Raw genomic sequence first — 23,535 nt, 5'->3', positions numbered from 1 at the left:
CACTGTCTGGCCGATGCTGCTGTGTTTCTCTCTCTCTCTCTCTCTCTCTCTCTCTTTCTTTCTTTCTTTCTTTCTTTCTTTCTTTCTTTCTTTCTTTCTTTCTTTCTTTCTTTCTTGTTTTTATAGTCCCGTTTCTGTTGTACAGAGCAATTGCCTATTCTATCACTTGTCTAAATTTGTAGGTTTCTCCTTTTTTAAAATTTGTGTGTGCATGTTTTGATGTGTGTATGTGTGAAGCACAGTGTGCATGCGTATTAGTATTTGATTCTTCAAAATGGAAAATGTATTTATTTAGAAATTAAGTAAGTGGAGTACCAGTCAGAGGACAATGTCTAATGTCATTCATCAGGATCAGTCCATGTTGAGTTTTGAAACAGTCTTTCACAGGCTTCAAGCTCTCCCAAGTAGGCTAGAGTACCTGGCCTCAAAAGTCCCAAGGAGCCTCATATTTCTGCTTTTGCAGCAGTGGGCTTACAAGCACACCACCATGCCAGGCTTTTAATGTGAGTGTCTGTGATCAAAACCAGGCTCCCATTCTCTCACTGACTGAATTATCTCCTCAGCCCCTAGGTGCATGTTTCATGTCTGCGAATTATGTTTTCTTTAGCTTTTACTTTTTAATTAGAACAAAATTATGGACATAGGTACTAAAAAACCTTTATTTTATTTTATTTTATTGGTTGGGAAACTTAATGACTGCGACATTTCACTAGGTATTTTATGGTTTATAAGTTCATATGTGTGTGTGTGTGTGTGTGTGTGTGTTTCTGCCTCCCTGGTGCTGAGATTACAATTATTGTTCTGTGTGCTCTTAAAAAATTAGATCTCTAAAACAATCTTTCTACTTTGCTTAGTAAAAATCAACTCTGTTCATGATTGTACACAAAACAAAGTATTAATATAACCTTTCATAGTCTTGTTATTGTCCATATTTGAAATTTCAGATAAAAATCCATTAATAAAATGAATAATTGTATACTTTTTAATTGCCTTCAATTAACACTGATGTACAAGAAATATAAAACTAACTTGCATTTACTATTCCTAAAACTTGTAGAACTCTTCCTTGTTTATAATTATATACCCACAAACAACTAAATAAACAGCAATTCACCAACAGATAAAATACCTCAGATTTTCCAAATAATTTTGCATTTATAAATAACGTATGGCAGGCAGGTTTAGTATGAGAATATTTATTAAAAGTAGGCATTTTAAGCTGTGTGTGATGGCATACGCCTTAGTTCCACTACTCTGGAATCAGAGGCAGACAGACATATGAGAGTTCAAGTTTACATAGTGAAGCCTTCTTTTTTTAATTTTTATTTTATTTTTTATATTTTTATTATTTTCTTTATTTACATTTCAAATGGTATCCCTTTTCCTAGTTTCCCCTCCAAAAAATCCCCCATACCTCCCCGCTCCTCCCCCTGCTCCCCAACCCACCCACTCCTATTCCTGGCCATGGCATTCCCCTATACTGGGGCATAGGACCTTCACAGAACCTAGGGCCTAGTGAAGCCTTCTTAAAGAAATGCTGAAACAACAGCAGCAGCAGCAGCAGCAGCAGCAGCAGCAACAACAACAACAACAACAACAACAAATGGGATTTCTCCATGAAGAGCACACCAATTGCTTATCGAATATCAAATATTTCAGATGCAAACTATACATACAAGTAATATTATACAGACTGAAGAAGCTGCATTTGCATGTGTGTGTGTATGTGTGTCTGTGTGTCTGTGTGTGTGTGAGAGAGAGAGAGAGAGAAACAATACAAAAAAGATTTAAAAAGGAACAGTGCAACATATTTGAAATAGGGACACATAGAAGGCTTTGAGAAGAAGAAAGGCAGGGGAAAATGACATGAGTACATATCACTAAATAAAATATTATAACAGCAAAAGCAAACCAAATGCTGGAAAATCTCTGTTGGATACTAATTTAGTTTTTATTCATACCATAATAAGGCTATTATCTCCTGGTTCTTTCTGAAATACTGTTTTGTTTCAATGTTAATAGACATACTACAATTGTTCTTGCATTAAAGAAGGATTGGCAACTTCAGATGATGAAGGTCAATTTATTGATGCTATTGCTGGAACATGTGATACCAACTGTCTTAAGTTACCTTTATTTTTTGCCTTTTACTTTTCTGCTACTGTTTTTTCTAATATGTGCAGTATACCTGTCATCTCAATTATCCTCCAGTAAGTATTTAATTTTCATAATTATTAAATACTTAATATGTGAGAATGATACATTTAGAAATAGTTCAGGTTTTTACAGCAAATAATTTCCTGAGATTTATAGTAGAAATATAAAGAGAAAATATTTAATTGTTGAAATGTATGTATAAGTATAATTTTTCCTTTTACTTTTTTTGTATAACATGTATAGATGCTACAGTTAGTCTCACTTTAATTTTAAAATGTACAGAGTTTTGGAATTACATGTATTTCTATTCATATAGCAAATGTAGGTATCTACACACGATTAAGGAACAGAAATTTGAAAGAAACCCTAGATTATATTTACCTTGTAGAATATATACGATGAATACACAAACAAGAAATTTTTAAATTTTATCATCTATGAGAGTGTAAATTTGACTTACTAGTATAGGTATTTAACTCTAATTATACATAAACAGCTGGGCCATAAGAAAGCATGCCATCCACAATGAAACAGAGTGACTTTTAAAGACTGAAGTTATCATTCTGAAAGGACCCAACATCTGTCATCCATGTGCTCATCCAGAATATGCTAAGGCAACCTCAACTCATTTTTTTTTAACTCCAGAAACATTTTAAAAGGGCATTATTCTAAACTTATATCAAGTAGTGAACAACTATGTCTGGGGCCTAACTATCCCATGAAGGCTGACCATTAAGAGAAAAACAATAGCTTACTTCTGACATGTTTTCAATTGTTGAGTAAATGTAGAGACAGAAACTGTGGAATATCCTAGCAAATATATAGCTCTGATGGAAATAAAGGAGATGAAGTAAGAAGGAACTAGAGGGGAGGGAAAACAGGGGAGGATTTGGTCATAACACACAATATGCATAATGAATATCTCTAGAAAAGGTGAGGAAAATGATGATGTATATATGTATTTTGTTTGCTTCTTTTTTTGTTTTATGTTTTGTTTTGTTTTGTTTTGTTTTGTTTTGTTTTTTACTTTTGGTAGTGGAAGCCCATGTATTTTGTTTTGTTTTGATAGGGTCTTCCTGTATAACTCAAGATGACCTCAAACATGTTTCCCTTCTGTCTCAGCTTCTCTATGGTTTGGGTTGCAATCAGACACACAACTTGGTAGGATAGTTTGAAAATAATGTGAAATTAAAGTGGAAAGTGGAGAAAACAGAAAATGAGGGCAATAGAGTGAAATTTAGAGACAGTTTCATAGAGCATGTTTGAAAAGTATTTGTCTATGTTAAAAAGGTGAGAGTTATAACTTGGATGTAATATGGAGACATCTAGGATCATATTTTTGTTTGGGTAACTAGTAAAATAATTCTACTAAATTGAATATAACATTCAAGGAGGATAAATGAGAAAAACATACTTGAGTTGATGAAATGCCTCAGTGAATGACACTTGCTACTAAGTCTGTGGACCTAACATAAATTCCGTAGTACTCACATGGAAACAATACATCTGGAAAAGGTTTCCTTTGCCCTCTGCAGCATTCAGACTGCTCTCTCTCTCTCTCTTTCTCTCCTCTTTTATCTCTCTCTTCTCTCTCTCTTCTCTCTCTCTCTCTCTCTGTCTGTCTCTCTCACACACATACACATTCTCTCTCCCTCTTTTTCTCATTCACAGACACATATGAATAAAATATTAGTAAAAATATGACTTCACTAAAATTGATGTGAAATATCCAAGAAAATGTACTTAGCAGAGAGAGGGAGTGGGGAGAAGGAAAGAAAGGTAGGGGAGAGAGGAAGGGGAAGATGGGGAGAGAGAATTGGTTATATTCCTGAAATGTGACTTTGAGTCTTCTCATCTTTTTTTTGAGTTGTACATCATATTTTATTTCTTTTTTTAATTGGATATTTTGTTTATATACATTTCAAATTTTATCCCCCTGTTTGATCTCCCCTCCAGAACCACCCCTAGCCCCTCCCTTCCCCTGATTCTATGAAGGTGCTCCCCCACCTACCTACTCCAACCTCCCCACCCTGGCATTCTCCTACACTGGAGAATTTAGCTTTCCCAAGAACAAGGGCCTCTCTCTCATTGATGCCAGATAAGGACATCCTCTGCTACATATGCAGCTGGAGCCATGGGTCCATGTGTACTATTTGGTTGGTGGTTTAGTCCCTGGAAGCTCTGTGGGGTCTGATTGGTTGATATTGTTGTTCTTTCTATAAGGTTGCATACAAGGTCAGCTCCTGAAGTCCTTTCTCTAACTCCTCCAATGGGGACCCAATGATTGGCTGGGAGCATCTGCCTCTGTATTTGTCAGGCTCTGGCAGAGCTTCTCAGGAGACAACTATATCAGGCTCCTCCTGTCAGCAAGCACTTCTTGACACCTGCAATAGTGTCTAGGTTTGGTATCTGTATATGGGATGGATTCCCAAATAGGGCAGTCTCTGGATGGCCTTTCCTTCAGTCTTTGCTCTACACTTTGTCTCTGTATTTCCTCATGTGAGTATTTTGTTCCCCTTCTTTTTTTTAATATTTTTTATTACATATTTTCCTCAATTACATTTCTAATGCTATCCCAAAAGTCCCCCATACCCTCTCCCCCACTTTCCTACCCACCCATTACCATTTTTTTGGCCCTGGCGTTCCCCTGTGCTGGGGCATATAAAGTTTGCATGTCCAATGGGCCTCTCTTTCCAGTGATGGCCGAATAGGCCATCTTTTGATACATATGCAGCTAGAGTCAAGAGCTCCGGGGTACTAGTTAGTTCATAATGTTGTTCCAACTATAGGGTTGCAGATCCCTTTAGCTCCTTGGGTACTTTCTCTAGCTCCTCCATTGGGAGCCCTGTGATCCATCCACTAGCTGACTGTGAGCATCCACTTCTGTGTTTGCTAGGCCCCGTCATAGTCTCACAAGAGACAGCTATATCTGGGTCCTTTCAGCAAAATCTTGCTAGTGTATGTAATGGTATCAGCGTTTGGAAGCTGATTATGGGGTGGATCTCTGGATATGGCAGTCTCTAGATGGTCCATCCTTTCGTCACAGATCCAAACTTTGTCTCTGTAACTACTTCCATGGGTGTTTTGTTCCCAATCCTAAGAAGGGGCAAAGTGTCCACACTTGGGTCTTCCTTCTTCTTGAGTTTCATGTGTTTAGCAAATTGTATATTATATCTTGGGTATCCTAAGTTTTGGGCTAATATCCACTTATCAGTGAGTACATATTGTGTGGGTTCCTTTGTGATTGTGTTACCTCACTCAGGATGATGCCCTCCAGATCCATCCATTTGCCTAGGAATTTCATAAATTCATTCTTTTTAATAGCTGAGTAGTACTCTATTGTGTAAATGTACCATAATTTCTGTATCCATTCCTCTGTTGAGGGGCATCTGGGTTCTTTCCAGCTTCTGGCTATTATAACTAAGGCTGCTATGAACATAGTGGAGAATGTGTCCTACTTACCGGTTGGGACATCTTCTGGATATATGCCCAGGAGAGGTATTGCTGGATCCTCTGGTAGTACTATGTCCAATTTTCTAAGGAACCGCCAGACTGATTTCCAGAGTGGTTGTACAAGCTTGCAATCCCACCAACAATGGAGGAGTGTTCCTCTTTCTCCACATCCTTGCCTGCATCTGCTGTCACCTGAATTTTTGATCTTAGCCATTCTGACTGGTGTGAGGTGGAATCTCAGGGTTGTTTTGAGTTGCATTTCCCTGATGATTAAGGATGTTGAACATTTTTTCAGGTGCTTCTCAGCCATTCGGTATTCCTCAGGTGAGAATTCTTTGTTCAGTTCTGAGCCCCATTTTTAATGGGGTTATTTGATTTTCTGGAGTCCACCTTCTTGAGTTCTTTATATATATTGGATATTAGTCCCCTATCTGATTTAGGATAGGTAAAGATCCTTTCCCAATCTGTTGGTGGTCTTTTTGTCTCATTGGCGGTGTCTTTTGCCTTGCAGAAGCTTTGCAGTTTCATGAGGTCCCACTCATTTTTATTGGTTACTAAAATGAATAAAACATAACATGTCTCCATACACATACATTTTTGTAACTTTTGAGATAAAAAGACCAGACAAATTTGAAATTGTGTCTGTAAAAATTGCACCTATGCTGGAATTTCACCTATTATGTTCACAAGGACATTTATAAGGAACAAGAAGCAAATGTGGCATGGCTGCTAATCTCAACACTGAGTAATTAAGCTGGAACTTCAGGAGTTTGAAGTCAGTCTGTGTTATTCAGTGATTCTTTGTTCAAAAGAAAACAAGAAGTAATGTGAAGAATGCCTCAGAATTTACTGATGTCATGAATTTTCTGCACATAATTCTACTCAGAATATGAGGACCCTATATGGATATAAATGTTGTGAGATCAGCACTGAATATAAGTAGATAAGGCCAAGTTGGTCTGGAATTGATGCTGTAGAAGACAAGAAAATGCCCAGGATGTTCCTGATAGAACAAATTTCAGAATGTTATAGAAAATAATGTTCAGTAAATGAACATATTGTCTTTGGAAGCATGACATTCCATGAAATCTCAGAACCCTGTGGATGGCGGTGGAAGTTCATTTATAGGAGGAAAGCTTCAGAGGATGGTTTATCATCACACGCAGTAACTAACTGTGGTTCTTCAAGCCAATAGAAAAGAGAATCTTTTGGTTTTGAAGCTTGAAAGGTACTCAAAGGACTTATCAAATGATTTAGACACAAATTTTATATCTAAAACAAAAGTAAGTTGCAGGTAGAAGGTTTAAAAACAAAAGGGAATGTGTTACATAGTACAGAGATCTCAATAAACATATTAATGATGTATCTTCAGGTCCTAGGAAAACAACAGTAAACAAAACAAATAGAAAAAATGGAAGCTGCACCTGTAGTGTTGTTTGGAGAGTACTTGCATTTAAAAGATCTATTGTTTAAAAAAAATACAGACATCTTTCTTTTTATTATTCAACACTTTTAATTATAAATGAATATAATAAATATTAGTTTATTTTTTAAAATACCATTTATTCTCTTTCTGGTGAACTTTTATTCTTCCCAACAAACCTCTTCTAGCTTTAAGAATATCTTCCTGTGTGACTTGCTCAATTAGAGTTGTTTGCATCATGTGGTTGAGTGTCTTCGTGATGTAAAGTTATTTTTAGTCATTTTAATTTGAAGTTGTAAATATAATAAGGGTACCAAATGAAAGAGGGGAAACTCAGAAATTAGGATAAATTGAGTAAAGTTGAATGAAGTTGCAACCAAATGTAGGCTGGATATAAGGAACACCATTGCATTGTGTAGTACATAGCCCCCATGCTCTACAGGGAATGAGAGTGAGAGAGGAGCCCTTGTAAGGAAGATAACCTTCTATGGAAGTCAGTCACTCCAAGTAACCATGGAGAGCAGTAAAGAGCGGACTTAAGCTCTCCCCTGCATTCAAAGTGCTATTTAGGTAGCACCCAATCAAAAGCCAGAATGTGAAGTGTAGACTTACCGATATAATTCATGGAGTGCAAAATCTACCAAAAACAGCAAACTGGAAAAATGCAGAGTGGGATTAACAATGCTGAAATGGACTCCAGGCAATACCAAACCTGGCAGAAGGAGGAAAGTAAATGAGAGAGGTAGAAAGAGCTGAGTTGTTTTAGGAAAAGGTGGCTTAGGCAGATTTAATTCATAATGATCTTTCTCTTGGAAAAAAATTAAGGTAAGTTCTTTCTGTGTGGCTTTCTCAATTAGATGTATTTGGATCAGTGTGGGTGAATGTCTCCTTATTTAAATGAGGTAAAATTATTTGGCTTTTTATGTGTCAGGTTAAATAAGGGGGAAATGGATAGATATACACCATGTTCATAAGCCAAATGGAGCTTTTGTCAACCAGCTAAATATTTGTGTATAAATTAAGTATAATATATACATTTAAAAACATGAACCTAGAATGTGTCACTCATAGGTAATATCATTGCTACTTGATTTCAGAAGTGTACCTGCCAACTTCACTTCACTTAGCCTGGGTTTGACCTACGCCATTGTGAAATTTGTTGGTATGTGATTTCAGCTACATTCAATATACCAAATTGTTCGTTTCTAATATGTAAATTGCATCTTTATTTACATGTAAAAGTAAATAATAATTTAAAATGATACCAAAGTGACTATGAGATTGCTCTGAAATAATTAGGACCTACTTAAATACAGAGAGAAATTATGTAAAATAAAAGCCATCCAGTTCAACAAAATATGGATCTGTCATATTGTGTTATCTGGAGCCTTACATTTGCAGCTGAAGTATCCTCATCATCACAACAAGTTGGACTGATAGACTCTAGAAAACATCGATATGTTCAAATTAATTCCATACGTCTTGTCAGCAGGGAGATTTCAGGTTTGTTTTCTCCTGATCTGTAACCAGAGTGTGTGGTATTTTCAGTAATAGGGTCTTATCATCTAGCTGTAGTGATACCATGATTAATGGCATCAGACTGTGTTGATTCGGATGCTTCTAGAGATTCCCTGACTAACAAACAACACAAAATCTGTGTTAGACACTAAGATTTTCATTTAATTATTTTTTAACTAATGCAGGGTACTTCTGTTAAAACTCTGAAATTATTCTTACAACATGACCCTGTTGTACCATTCCTGGGAATATAACCAAAGGAATTGCTATCTTATTACATAGATACTAGCACATTTGTGCTAGGAATGAAGGCAACTTAGATGGTCATCAGCTAATGAATGGATCATAATAATGCATACATATACATAATGAAACACTACTTATCAGTAAAGAAAATATGGCATTGAAATATTTGCAGGCAAGTGGATATAACCAAAAGAAATTACATTGAGTGAGGTCACTCTTTTCCAATGATATAGTTCTAAATGGTCCTTTTCATATGTGGATCCTAGCTTCTGATCATTTGTAGGTTTAATCCAAAGTACACATTGAAACTAGAAATGTCCCATTGCTTGATAGGGTGCATTTGGGGAGGAGGGATGGCATAATATAGATGAGATAAAAGTAGAGACGGAGAATGTAGGGAACAAAAGCGTTTGGGCAAGGAGTGAATAATTGAGCAGCAAAAGAAAGGCCATGGGAAGCCTTAGAGAGAATGAAGTCTTCGTGGAGAAGTTACATGGGCAACAAAGATCTTGCAGTGTGAGTAAAAGTATAGAAAAGGGAATGATAAAACTCATGTGATATGAAACCACAGAGGGAAATACTGGATGCTGTGGTTTTAAGAGGATGGGGATGAGATGAATAAGAGGAGCAATAATGGAAAGGTAAATCAAAATTTAGAATAAGAGATGATCTATAAAGCCTCACTAGCTTTTAAGCTAATTAAATTAAAAGATATGGGTAGAAATCTGTTTAAATTTAATTGATAGCAGTATATCAAACTAAAAGTTTTGTGTGTGTGTGTGTGTGTGTGTGTGTGTGTGTGTGTGTGTGTATGCTGGTGCACATGCTTGTGTATTTGTATACAGGTTAGTAACACATACAGATTCACACACCCACTAGAGAACCATGGAATATATTCCCTCAGGATAAGAGAAGGATTCTATAGAAACATAGACAAGAGAATGCAATCACATAATAGTATGAAGTCATTTTCTGTCACTAAACTTTTCCTAGTTATATCCTTAAAGATAGTGGGAGTCACATACTCATGTAGTTTAGTTACTTTGTTTGAAATATTTCTAAATATTATGACAAAATTCCAAAACTACTTTAGGATATCTAGTGAAAAAAGCACCATGGACAGAATTCTAAAATCATTACAAACCACTAATATTGGTATACATTTAAGGATCAGAATAGTCAGTGCCAGTGGTATTGAGCAAAGTGATAATAATATAAAATACCTTGGTGTGACTCTAACTAAGGAAGTGAAAGATCTGTATGATAATAACTTCAAGTTTCTGAAGAAAGAAATCAAAGAAGATTTCAGAAGATGAAAAGATCTCCCATGCTCATGGATTGGCAGGATCAATATAGTAAAAATAGCTATCTTGCCAAAAGCAATCTACAGATTCAATGCAATCCCCATCAAAATTCCAACTCAATTCTTCAACAAATTGGAAAGGGCAATTTGCAAATCCATCTAGAATAACAAAAAAATTAGGATAGCAAAAACTCTTCTCAATGATAAAAGAATCTCTGGTGGAATCACCATGCCTGACCTCAAGCTGTAATACAGAGCAATTTTGATAAAAAAAAAAAAAATGCATGGTACTGGTATAGGGACAGACAGGTAGACCAAAGGAATAGAATTGAAGACCCAGAAATGAACCCACACCCCTATGATCACTTGATCTTTGACAAGGGAGCTAAAACCATCCAGTGGAAAAATGACAGCATTTTCAACAAATGGTGCTGGCACAACTGGATGCTGTCATGTAGAAGAATGTGAATTGATCCACTCTTATCTCCTTGTACTAAGGTCAAGTCTAAGTGGATCAAGGAACTCCACAATAAATCAGAGACACTGAAACTTATAGAGGAGAAAGTGGGGAAAAGCCTCGAAGATATGGGCAAAGGGGAAAAACTCCTGAATAGAACAGCAATGGCTTGTGCTGTAAGATCGAGAATTGACAAATGGGACCTCATAAAATTGCAAAGCTTCTGTAAGGCAAAAGTCACTGTCAATAGACCAAAAGGCCACCATCAGACAGAGCAAAGTGATAAAAGTCTATTATAGATTTTAAATAGTGTGTTTAGAGGATCGTGTGTGTGTGTGTGTGTGTGTGTGTGTGTGTGTGTGTGTGAGTGAGTGTATTGAGAAGAAATTACTCTTTTTTTCATGACGAACTTAATAATCATTGGCTCTTTTACAGCATGTGTCCCTGCACCACTCTTGTTTCGAATGTCGTCAGCTATAGCTTGTATATACTGGGACATTAATAGATGTGGAGGGAAAGAACGTTGTTGGATCTATGATAAGAAAATATTGGTCTACGAATTTATGGGAATATGTAAGTGATATGAATCATCAATTTAAGTAAATAGGGTTTTTTTTTAATTTTCAATTGTTTGTACCAAGGTAATAATTAACTATTAATAAGTATTTTGATAATTAAAGATGCATATAATTGTGTAGGAAGTATTTTATACACATGAACTACATAATTTATGTAAATATTTTCATTATTATGTTAAATGTATGCCAATGTTTTATGTTATGCTTTAAGAAAGAGTAACTGGTATAATTTTAGTTTGCTAACTCATTTACATGTATACAATCAAATTAAGTTTTTCCTTATGAGTTTTTGTTTAGGTTTTCAGTATTAAATATTAGATAAATTTGAATAAAACCTTGATAGTTGTGCAGTGGTTTGAATACGTATCACCCCCTAGATTCATGTGTTTGACTGCTTGGCTCATAAGGAGTGACACTATTATGATGTGTGGAATCTCAAATGGCTGAAAAGCACTTAAAGAAATGATCAACATCCTTATTCATCAAGGAAGTACAAATCAAAATGACCCTGAGCTTCTACCTTACACCAATGAGAATAGCTAAGATCACAAACTCAAGCAACAACACATTCTGGAAAGAATGTGAAGAAAAAGGAACACTGCTCTATTGCTGATGGGATTGCAAACTGGTACAGCCACTTTGGGAAACCAATCTGCCACTTCCTCAGAAAACTGGATGTAGTTTCACCTGGAGACCCATATATAACAATCTTGTGTGGTTACCCAACTATACTCTACCATATCACAAGAACACATGCTCCAATATATTCATAGCAGCCAGTGTTAGTTTGTAATAGCTGGAAGCTGGAAACAACTCATATAATCTCTTAACCAAAGAATGGGTACAGAAAATGTGGCTAATTTACACTATGAAATACTACTTAGCTATTAAAAGCAAGGACATCATGAATTTTGTAGGTAAATGGATGGAACTAGAACATTTCATTCTGAGGAAGGTAACCAGACCCAAAATGACATACATGGTATGTACTCACTGATAAGTGGATATTAGCCAAAAAGTTCAGAATACCCATGACACAACTCACAGAGCATATGAAACTTAACAAAAAGGAAAGCCCAAGTGCAGATACTTCAATACTACTTAGAAGGGAGGACAAAATAATTGTGGGAGATAGAGGGAGGGAGAAAACTTGGTGGGAGGGGAAGGGGAAAAGGAGGTGCAGGATCAGGTATGGTGAGAGACAGGAGGGATACCCAGAGGGTCAAGAGAATGAATTGAAATGTACAGCAGTGCGACATGGGGGCACAGGGGAACCTCTAGAAAGTTCCAGATACCAAGGAGGTGAGAGGCTCCCAGGACCCAGTGGGGTTGACCTTAATCATAATGCCCAACAGGGGAAAGATGGAACAGGGAGGGACCATCTCCAGTAGATAGACATGGTCCCCATTTGAGAAATGGGGCCATCCACCCATCTTCAAAATTCTTGAGCCAGAATTGTTACTATCTAAAGAAAATGCAAGTACAAAAATGGAGCAGAGACTGAAAGAAAGGCCATCTAGTGACTGGCTCCAATTGGGATCCATCCCATGGGCAGATCCCAACACTATTACTGATTCCATGTTGTGCTTGCAGACAGGTGCCTAGCATGGCTGTCCTTTGAGGTACTCTACCAGCAGCTGACTGAGACAGATGCAGATACTTAGAGTCAACCATAGGATTGAGGTTGACGAGCACTGTGGAAGAGTTTTGGGAAGGACTGAAGGAGCTGAAGGGGATTGCAATGCCATAGGAAGAAAAATGATATCAACTAACCCGGACCCCTCAGAGCTCCCAGAGGCTAATCTGCAAACCCAAGAGCATATATGGTCTGGTCCATGGCCCTAGTTACATATGTAGCAGGGGATTGCCTTGTGTGGACTCAGTGGGAAAGGATACATGTAATCTTATAGAAACTTGAGAAGGGGCATGATAGTGGAGTGAGGTGGGAGTGGGTGGGGGGAGAGGGAGGCACCCTCTCATAAACAAAGGGGAGGGTATAGGGGGTGAAGAACTCATGGAGGGTGGCCCATGAAGGGGGAAAATATTTGGAATGTAAATATATAAAATATAAAAAAAAACTAGCTAGGAAAAAGCATATACAGAATGTTCTAATGAATTGATTGCTAAAATACAGAAATATTTCATGCTGTATTTACAGAAACACATGTAAAAGGAGTAATCATCTACTCATCAATCATTTGTGATATTAGTTTGTATTGTATGTATGTACTGCTACATAGAATGCAATGATATTTCCAATGATTAAAAAATCAAAACCAACCAACCAACCAACCAAACAAACAAACAAACAAAAAACAGCAAGTGCTGCCCACTGCCTATCATTACTCTTTGGTTGTTTGAATATTGCCCTCTCAATATTAAGCACAACTCTTGGTATTTCTTTGGATTTTGTTCTGTGCAATCATTCCAGTTCAGTCATTGTAAGATTACAACAGAATGCTCCATTTTCTCACAGGTCCTTCTAGGGTAAAAGTGTGGTTTTCCACCTCTTGCTCCCATCTGCTGTGGAAAATGTACTCCATGACACGGTCATGAAGTTTTCCCTTCCTTTCAGTGTTAATTCCTTATTTCTTTAGTTATTAAACATGGAAAAATATAGTGCATTGTCTGGATGTTTTCCACTGTGGTCAGACATTTTTTTTTACTAGCACGCCACTGTTTTTGGAAGTAGCTACCTGGTTTATTTTTCATAATTTCTCATTCTTCTCTCAAACTTTGTGCCTTCAAATGTTTATTACAGTCATTCACTACTTATAATTTTCATGGTAATATTACTTGTCTATCACAGGTAATTATGTCTTTGAGATTATATTTCTTAGGACAGATGACATAGTCCATAAATGAAAAAGAATTAATTATAGTTTCTTAACTTTTTTGAAGTGACTTATTAACATTTGATAAATGGAATTGATTTGCTACAACATTTTGATTATTAAAGGGTGTTTCATTTGTGGAGTTTAATTATTTTATGTAATACTTGTAATCTTTTTTAAAATTAAGACATAAAGAAAATTATAAAACAGTTATAATTTTATGTGTAGTAAAAGTGATCAATATTTCAAACAATTACACTACATAAACATTTAAGCAAGTTTCAGTTCCTATTGATAGTTAAAGTTTGAAAATATTTATTTATGTACTTGCAATTTAGCATAGTTCATGGATTTATTAGACATTATATCTGTGAACTACATGATAAATATGAAAAAGTGTGTAAGCATGTTAAAATATATAGTTTGACATAAGAGTTTAATATTAATTTTATTTTGTAAATGATGAATTAATTAACACCTTCTGAAGTAAACTATATCTTTTCTAGGTAAATCCCATTTTTCATTTAAAAATTTTGTTAAATACGGTATAATTACACTTCAACTATTATTTTGTTTTAATTTCAGGGATGAGTTCCCAATTAATCATAGTCTTGTTGGACATTTATGCAATTCAGATACATGATGTTGTGGTACATGGAGAAATCACTGAGAGCAAAACCACTGTAAAAGATGTAAAAGCACAAAAAGAAAGAAAGGCTTAATTTCTAAATGATTTCTTCATTGGGTAAGAATTGTATACTTTCACTTTGTCAATGGAATATCATATTCATATTTTAAGCAATAATATTGAATAGTTAAATTTAAAAATATGCCTCATATTCTCCCACAATTTTTATTATGAGCATAACAATATAATCTATGTTAAGATTAATGAAGATATTATGATGTATACTTTTGTGAATTATTAAATAACTAGTGTAGATAATTTTCCCTTGGAAATAGATTTTTTTCTCATGGAATATATACTGATTAGTTTCCATTCTCTCCTCTCTTCTTAGTTTTTCCTACACCCCCTCACCTCCAAATGTCTCTCATTAGAAGAGACTTCTAGCACATAACAAGCAAACATATCAAAGTAAAATACAAAAAGATATAATAAAACCCTGAGGATGCCCTTGTTGGATATCAGTGGGAGGCCTGAGAGGATTCGATGCCCCCAATGTAGGGGAATGCGAGGACTGGAAGGCAGGAGTGGGTGGATGGGTGGGGAGCACCCTCATAGAGGCAGGGGGAGTCGGGCAGGATAAGGGGTTTTCATAGGGGAGAACTGGAGAAAGGGTAACATTTGAAATGTAAATAAAATATCCAATTAAAGGGGAAAAAAGAGACAAAAAGCCCTTCAAATTTCATGAAGTAAAAAAGTATTAAAAAAGTATTTATTTTAATTAAAAAAGTATTTATTTATATATTTTATGTGTATGAGTACTTTGTCTTCATGTACATCTGCACATCACAGGAAAGCATCAAACAGTTTTAAATTGCAGTGGGTGATGGGAATTGAATTCAGAATTTTCAGAGTGTTCTAAACCACATCTCTCCAGCACCCATGATGTGATTTCTTTTTCCATTTAATTTTTAAAAATTTATTATTACTTTTTTAACTACTGACTTCTTATTTTTGTATTAGATATTTTCTTTATTTATGTTTCAAATGCTATCCCCTTTCCTAGTTTCCCTTCAAAATCCCCTATCCCCTCCCACTGCCCCTGATCACCAACCCACCCATTCCTGCTTCCTGGCAATGGCATTCCCCTACCCTGGGGCATAGAGCCTTCACAGGACCAAGGCCCTCTCCTCCCATTGATGACTAACTAGGACATCCTCTGCTACATATGCATCTAGAGCCATGAGTCCAACCATGTGTTTTCTCTGATTGGTGATTTAGTCCCAGGGAGCTCTGGGGGTTAGGGTTAGTTCATATTGTGGTTCTACCTATGGGACAGCAAACCTCTTCAGCTACCTGGGTACTTTCTCAAACTCCTTCATTGGGGACCCTGTGCTCTGTTCAATGGATAGCTGTGAGCATCCACTTCTTTTTTTGTCAGGCACTGGCAGAGCATCTCAAGAGACAGCTATGATCAGGCTTCTGTCAGCAAGCTCTTGTTGGCATCCACAATAGTGTCTGGGTTTTGTGGTTGTTTATGGGATGGATCCCCAAGTGGGACAGTCTCTAGATGGTCATTCCTTCAGTTTCTGTTCTGAACTTTGTCTCTGTAACTCCTTTCATGGCTATTTGGTCCTCCTTTCTAAGAAGGTTGAAAGTATCCACACTTTGGTCTTCCTTCTTCTTGAGTTTCGTGTGTTTTGAGAATAGTATCTTGGGTATTCTGAGCTTCTGGGCTAATATCCATTTATCAGTGAATGCATATCCTGTGTGTTCTTTTGTTATTCGGTTACCTAACTCAGGATGATAGCCTCCAGATCCATCCATCCATTTGTCTAAGAATTTCATGAATTCATTGTTTTCAATACCTGCCTAGTACTCCATTGTGGGCACAGGGGGAAAATTCGTGAATGGCTTGTGCTGTAAGATCAAGAATTAACAAATGGGACCTCATAAAATTGCAAAGCTTCTATGAAGTAAAGTACACTGTCAATAAGACAAAAAGGCAACCAACAGATTGGGAAAATGGCTTTACCAATCCTAAATCTGATAGAGGGCTGATATCCAATATATACAGAGAACTCAAGAAGGTAGACTCCAGAAAACCAAATAACCCTATTTAAAAAATGGGGTGCAGAGACAAACAAAGAATTCTCAGCTGAGGAATACCAAATGGCTGTGAAGCACCTAAAAAAAAAAAAAAATTCAACATCCTTAGTCTTCAGGGAAATGCAAATTAAAACAACTCTGAGATTCTACCTCACACAAGTCAGAATGACTAAGATCAAAATCTCAGGTGACAGCAGATGCTGGCGACGATGTGGAGAAAGAGGAACACTCCTCCATTGTTGGTGGGATTGCAAGCTTGTACAACCACTCTGGAAATCAGTTTGGTGGTTCCTCAAAAAATTGGACATAGTACTACTGGAGGATCCCGCAATACCTCTCCTGGGAATATGCCCAAAGATGATCCAACATGTAATAATGACACATGCTCCACTATGTTCATAGCAGCCTTATTTATAATAGCCAGAAGCTGGAAAGAACCCAGATGTCCCTCAACAGAGAAATGGATACAGAAATTGTGGTACATTTTTATTATTTTTAATTTTTCACATTCCAGTCTCTGCTCCCCTCCCAATCTTCCTTCCCACAGTTCCTCATCCTATTCCTTCTCCACACTGTCTCCAAGATTTTTTTTAACAGTTGGATCATACATTGTGTAAAGTTAACAGATTTTCTTTATCAATTTGTACTTACTAATTTTGTGTGTCAACTTGACACAGGCTGGAGTTATCACAAAGAAAGGAGCTTCAGTTGGGGAAATGCCTCCATGATATTCAGCTGTAAGGCATTTTCTCAATTAGTGATCAAAGGGTAAAGGCCCCTTGTGGGTGGTGTCATCTCTGAGCTGGTAGTCTTGGAGAGAGCAGGCTGAGCAAGCCAGGGGAAGCAAGCCAGTAAAGAACATCCCTCCTTGACCTCTGCATCAGCTTCTGCTTCCTGACCTGTTTGAGTTCCAGTCCTGACTTCCTTTGGTGATGAACACCAATGTGGAAGAGTAAGCTAAATAAAACCTTTTCTCCCCAACTTGCTTCTTGGGCATGATGTTTATGCAGGAATAGAAACCCTGACTAAGACACCATTCTTCAGTTGAGAAGTATATAGGTTCTCTCCAGTTTCTGGCTATTATAAATAATGTTGTAATAAATGTGGCTGAGTAACTGTCCATGTGGTAGGATGACACCTCTTCTTGATCTATGCTATGCTATAGCTGAATCTTGAGGTATATTGATTTCCAACTTTCAAAGAAACAACCATTTTGTTTTTCATAATGGCTGTAGAGGTTTGTACTCCTGCCCTCAATGGAGGAGTGTTTCCCTTATTCCACATCATTGCCAGCATGATCTGTCACTTTTGTTATTGTATTGTCATATTCTTATAGTTTTACAATGGAATATCAAAGTCATTTTGATTAGCATTTCTTTAAGGCCAAAGATGGTGAATATTTCTTTAAGTGTTTCCTAGCCATTTGACTTTCCTCTATAGAGAGTTCTCAGTTTATATCTGTACTCCATAAGTTCATTTGGTTTTTTGATAGTTTCTAGAATTATTTATACATTTTGAATATTATTCCTCTATAGGATGTGAAGTTGGTAAAAATCTTTTCCCATTCTCTAGGCTGTCAATTATCCAACTGATGGTTTCCTTTGCTTTTTATAAAATTTCAGTTTCATGAGATCCTATTCATTAATGGTTGATCTTAGCACCCAGGTTATCTGTGTTCTGTTCGGGAAGTCTTCACTTGGGCCAGTAAGTTCAAGGCTATTCCTGACTTCCCTCCCTCAATTATCAGGTGCAGTATATATGGTTTTATGTTTTAACTTAAACATCTTTCATCCATCTTGGAATTGAGTTGTGTACATAGTGACTAATATGAATCAATTTGCATATCTTCTATATGCAGACATCCAGCTTGAGCAACACTAATTGTTAAAGATGCTCTCTTCTTTTTAATGTGTGTTTCTTGCTTCTTTATCAAAAAGCAGGTTCTATAAAAGTGTGAATTTATGTCTGTGTCTTCAGTTTTATTCCATTGAGCAGCTTTTCTGCTTTTATGCCAATGTCATTTGGTTTTAATTCCTAAGGATCTATAGTAAAAGTTGAAATTGTGATGCTTAATATGTTTAATTCCTTTTAATTCTTAGAGTTGTGTGTGTTACAGATAGATAGGGAATGAGGAAGAGAGGGGGAGGTGGAGAAAATTTCTTTGTGAATCTTAGAATTGTCATTCAAAATTTGTGTTAGAATGTTTTGCATATTTCAGTGAATCTGTATTTTGCTTTTAGTAGGATAGGTATTTTTACTTTCTGAATCCTACTTATCCATGAGCATGGGAGATCTTTTAATTTCCTGATATCTTCTTCCAATTTATGTCTTCAAAGATTTTAGGTTTTTATCAAGCACGTCTTTTGTTTGTTTGATTAAAGTTACTCCCAGGATACTTTATATTATTTAAGGCTATTATGAAAGGAATTGTTTCTCAGTTTCATTCTAAGTTAGTTTGTCATTTGAATATAGGAGGGTTACTGAGTTAATTTAGTATCTATCTACTTTGCTCAAAGTGTTTATAAGGTGGTGTTTACAGTTGAATTTTAAGGGTTGCTTATGTATCATCTGCAAACAATGATTCTGTGATTTTTTTATCTCTGTACTTTCATGGTGTAGTTAGCCTACTTAGGTTGGACTTTTCCTACCAGCACTGTCTATTGTGCTGGATTTGGAGACAGCTCTTTAAATTTGGTGTTACCATGCAATATCTTATTTCCTCTATTGTGATTGAAAATTTTGATGTGTATAGTAGTATCAGCTCACATCCATGGTCTTTTATAGTTTTGCAGTAATTGGTCCAAGCCCTTTTAACTTTTAGTGTTTCCATTCTGAATTAAGGTGTAATTCTAATAGGTCTGTTTTTATATGTTACTTGGTCCTTCCCATCCAGCTATTAGTATTCTTTGTTGTTCTGTATGATGAGTACCAGGTAGACTTCCATTTTTTCCCTACCCATCTGCCCCACTTTTTTTTTTTTTAAATCGTGTTCCAAACAGAATTTTCTTTCTAGTTCTGTCTATTTGGAGTCTGTTTGCATCTAGTACACTTATAAGAACCTTCTTCCTTAGATTAAGTAAACTTACTTCTAAGATATTGTTGCAAATGTTTTCTGGGCCGTAGGCTGTATTTGTTCTTCCCCTCCTCTATTCCTGTTCTTGGGTTTCATCTTTTGTACCATCCTAGATTTTTTGGATGCTTTGTGCCAAGAGTTGTTTTATATTCATCATTTTCTTTGGCTATTATATCAATTTCTTTTATTAGATCACCAACACCAGAAACATTCTTTTCTATCTCTTTTAATATGTTGGCAAAGGTTGCCTCTGTAATTTCTTTTTGAAGTGCTTAAGTTTTCATTTCTATAATACCCACAGTTTGTGTTTTTCTTTTATTGATTCTATTTCCAGTTCCTGTTCTTGAACAGGTTTATGCAATTCTTTCTATTGTTTACATTTTCCTGGATTTCTCTAAAGGACTTATTCACTTCCTGTTTATGGATCTCTGTAATATTCATCGGGTTGTTTTAAGGTCATTTCTTGTGCTTCAGGTATGTTGGGGTATTTGTGATAGGATAGATGGCCTCCAGTGAAAACGTATTACTTTGGCTATTATTGTTTATGTTCTCATGCTGGTATATAGACATTATGAATTGGGATGAATATATGCCTAGTTGCTGAGTCTTAGTTTTGTTTTCACTGATTGGGGTTTTGTTCTTTGGTTTCTTTTTCTGCTTTGGAGTCTCAGAGCATGTATTATCTGTGTGTTACCTGGTAGGAAATTATCTTTGAACCGGATAGTTATAGCTATTGAAGGTTCCAGAGAAAATAGGTTTCTGCATGTTTTGAGAGGTGGCACTTAACAATGGGGATAGACTAGGTGTCTCACAGGATTCACATGGGAGGAAAAAGTATAGAGTGTTTAACCAGGTGTTTATTTTGTCTCTGTCAAATGGGAGAATGCAGTGAAGAGAGGTAACCACAGAGCTTCTGAGGATGAGAGAGGAGGGTGAGCTCAAAGAGGACAGACTTACAGATTGCCTCTCTGATTTCTTGGCAGGAGTGGTCTGTGGGTCAGGAGGGAGAGCCAGCTGGATTTGGGGACTAGAATACTCAAGAAGAGAGGACAAAGGATTTGTGGAATCCAAAGGTGATTTGTGCAGAGTGGGAAGGAATGCTGCCACAGGTGTTCAGTTGCAGAGATGATGACAAGACAGGGGGATTAGATTTAAAGTATAGGAGGGAGTGATGAAGGTCTTTATTTTGTTTACTGTTTCTGTGACCTGAAAAACTGGTCAGTTTACAGGGAATGCATCGTAGGGTTAGACAATGGAATACTGAGGTGAGTTGGGGGAAGAAAGGTTGGAAGAGAGAACCTTGGTGACCTGTTGGGGATGAGCCGAAAGGAACCAGAAGCTGAAGCAGGTTTTCTGATAAAGAGATGAGGATGACTAGGGAATCAGGTCTGGAGGAGTACAAGGAGACTTATAAATGATCCACATTTACCTACTTGTTGCCCTGGCAAGAGCAGTCCTTGGAATAGTAGGGAATACATGCTTCTGTCTGGAACTGGGACAAAGCACTTTATGGGGGAGGGAAGTTAGAATGGAAATATGTCTGGGATATACAGGGAAGGCTCCCACAGCTATTCTGCTACAGAACAGGGGGGGAGAGGGGATTGGATCTGGGGGTACAGAGGGAGAAGGGAAGATCTGCAGATGGCCAAGCTCATTTTCTCAGGAGTGACATTTGGGTAGGCAAAGGAGTTGGGAACTAGGATAAAGCAATGAGAACAGGTTGGGGGTGGGGTTACAAGAAGATCTGTGGAATCCACAGGACATAGCCCCAAGGGGTCAGAAAGAGTTAAAATGTTTTCTGCTGCTAAGCTCAGATGAGATTGGAAAATTGGATCTTGGGGAACAGAGAAAACACAGATAATCTTAGTAGAAAGATATTTGAAACTAGAATTTGAGATGAAAATGTGAAATTTGATGATTTGAAATAGATTACACACATATAAAATAAAATATTATCATATTCATTCATCTTCTTCAACTCCTTTCATGTCTTCTCAACATATACCATTCTAAACTTTTCATGCAGTGTATGTGTATATGTTTCTGTGTCTTTGTGTGTCTCTGTATGTGTTTATGTATGTGTTTCTGTGTTTGTGTGTATGTCTGTGTGTGCACATGTATGTGTATGTAGATATATATTGAAACATTTGCAGTTAGTGATACCTATGTATGCTTGGGTATTGGACCATACTCTTCTTGAGCATGGGACTCAATCAATTTTTAAAATATAAAATTTCTTTTATATATTTTATTTACTTCTGTGTGCATGTGTGCATGGACACATAAAATTCCAGGTGTGTGCTATGGCATGTGTGGGGAATGGAAAAGACTATTGAAAGGTCATCAGTCCTGATGGATAGAGCCTTTACCTGATGAGCCAGCTTTCTAGCACCTATGGTCTACTTTTGGTAACTTTATTTGGAGTATAGATAATTGGTTCTTAATAATCCTATAAATTAGATATTTCACTATAGAACATATCATGAAGTTTAACTTAAATTTGCATAAAAAATTTCAAGTCACATTATTTTAGCTTTTTAGAGTCAAAAGTATATTCACTGATGATTTGACATTGATTACTCCAGAAAATTTTCACTACCCGTTTTTTGCTGTTTTGTACTATAGAAGATATGAGATTCACATATCTCTCTCTACCTTTTACTATCACCTGGATTTTATTAACAATACCCAATAACATTAGTCAATTGTTCATTTTCCTTATATTCTTATATTTACATTTAATCACAGGTTATATTTAATCATAAGTATTTCTTGTGAAGAAACATTTGCAACACGAGAATAGGTTTTGATCATTGTACGGAATTTCCATTGAGTTAAAAAAAATTCCTCTAAAGAAATTTTAATTTCTCATATATTATTCACAGTTTTGTTATATTTTCAAGTCATAGAAAAACTTATTTTCTATAGCAAAATGCATAAGCCAGTTTTCCCTGCTGTTTCCTTCTCTGGGAGAACTGACACTCTTCCATGAAAGTGTGTCCTTGCATGGAAGGGTAGCTCCATTAATACCTATGGCACACAGAAGGAAGTGTAAGGTATGAAATATCCATTGTACTCAGATTCTTTAAATTGAACATGCAGTATGAAAAATCCATAAGCTAGTTTTATGTGAAATGTACTGACTCTTTTTGGTTTAAATCTGTAGGACTGGAGAATCTGTGAAGTTCTGAGTTCTAAGGACATCAGTCTATTTTTTTTTTTTTTTTTGGAGATTTCATAAGATGCAGCTATGCTACAATTTCAGAAGAGAAAAAGAATATTAAAGCATCTATGTGCAATCTTTATTTTCATAATTAAAATACTCATATGAAACACTTCTATTCATGTTTTATGGATTAGCACTTTCTTAGTTTTATTGAGTGGACAGTGTGTGTTCTTGGCATATGTCATACCTGAGCAGTTCTCAGGAGTCAGGTTTCTCATACCAGCTTGTGGGATGTTAGCATAGATTTCAGGTTTTGATCTCTATGGGCAAGTATTCTAACCCATTAAGCAATTTTCTAACTCTAGTATAAGATTTTAAAATATTCTTCTATGTGTGTAATGTAGATTCCTGTGGGAATTAGTTTCAAAATTTTAAATTATAACTATTAAACTATTTTTTAACCTAAATATAATTTGAGTATTTATATATAGTGTACTGGCTAGTTTTGTGTCAACTTGACACAGCTGGAGTTATCACAAAGAAAGGAGCTTCAGTTGAGGAAATGCCTCCATGAGATCCAACTGTAAGGCATT

The 23,535-nt window shown here is 36.3% G+C and overlaps 1 protein-coding gene across 2 annotated transcripts in view; it reads left to right on the top strand.

Annotated features, from left to right (window-relative positions):
- LOC110294998 (solute carrier organic anion transporter family member 6A1-like) overlaps positions 1–23,535 on the top strand; it is an 87,319-nt gene that overhangs the window by 58,377 nt on the left and 5,407 nt on the right. The window contains exons 10-14 of one of the 2 annotated variants that reach the window (XM_021163439.1): positions 2,023–2,210; positions 8,131–8,195; positions 10,993–11,130; positions 14,555–14,714; positions 22,943–23,106. In XM_021163439.1, coding sequence (XP_021019098.1) covers positions 2,023–2,210; positions 8,131–8,195; positions 10,993–11,130; positions 14,555–14,691 — 528 coding nt within the window. In that variant the 3' untranslated portion in view covers positions 14,692–14,714; positions 22,943–23,106. Of the gene's footprint in view, positions 1–2,022; positions 2,211–8,130; positions 8,196–10,992; positions 11,131–14,554; positions 14,715–22,942; positions 23,107–23,535 lie in introns of those variants that run through there. The other variant, XM_021163445.2, reaches the window with a different exon arrangement.

The sequence above is a fragment of the Mus caroli genome, chromosome 1 (assembly GCF_900094665.2).
Source record: "Mus caroli chromosome 1, CAROLI_EIJ_v1.1, whole genome shotgun sequence".
In the NCBI taxonomy this organism is placed as follows: domain Eukaryota; kingdom Metazoa; phylum Chordata; class Mammalia; order Rodentia; family Muridae; genus Mus; species Mus caroli.
This window is presented reverse-complemented; position numbering and strand designations above follow the sequence as displayed.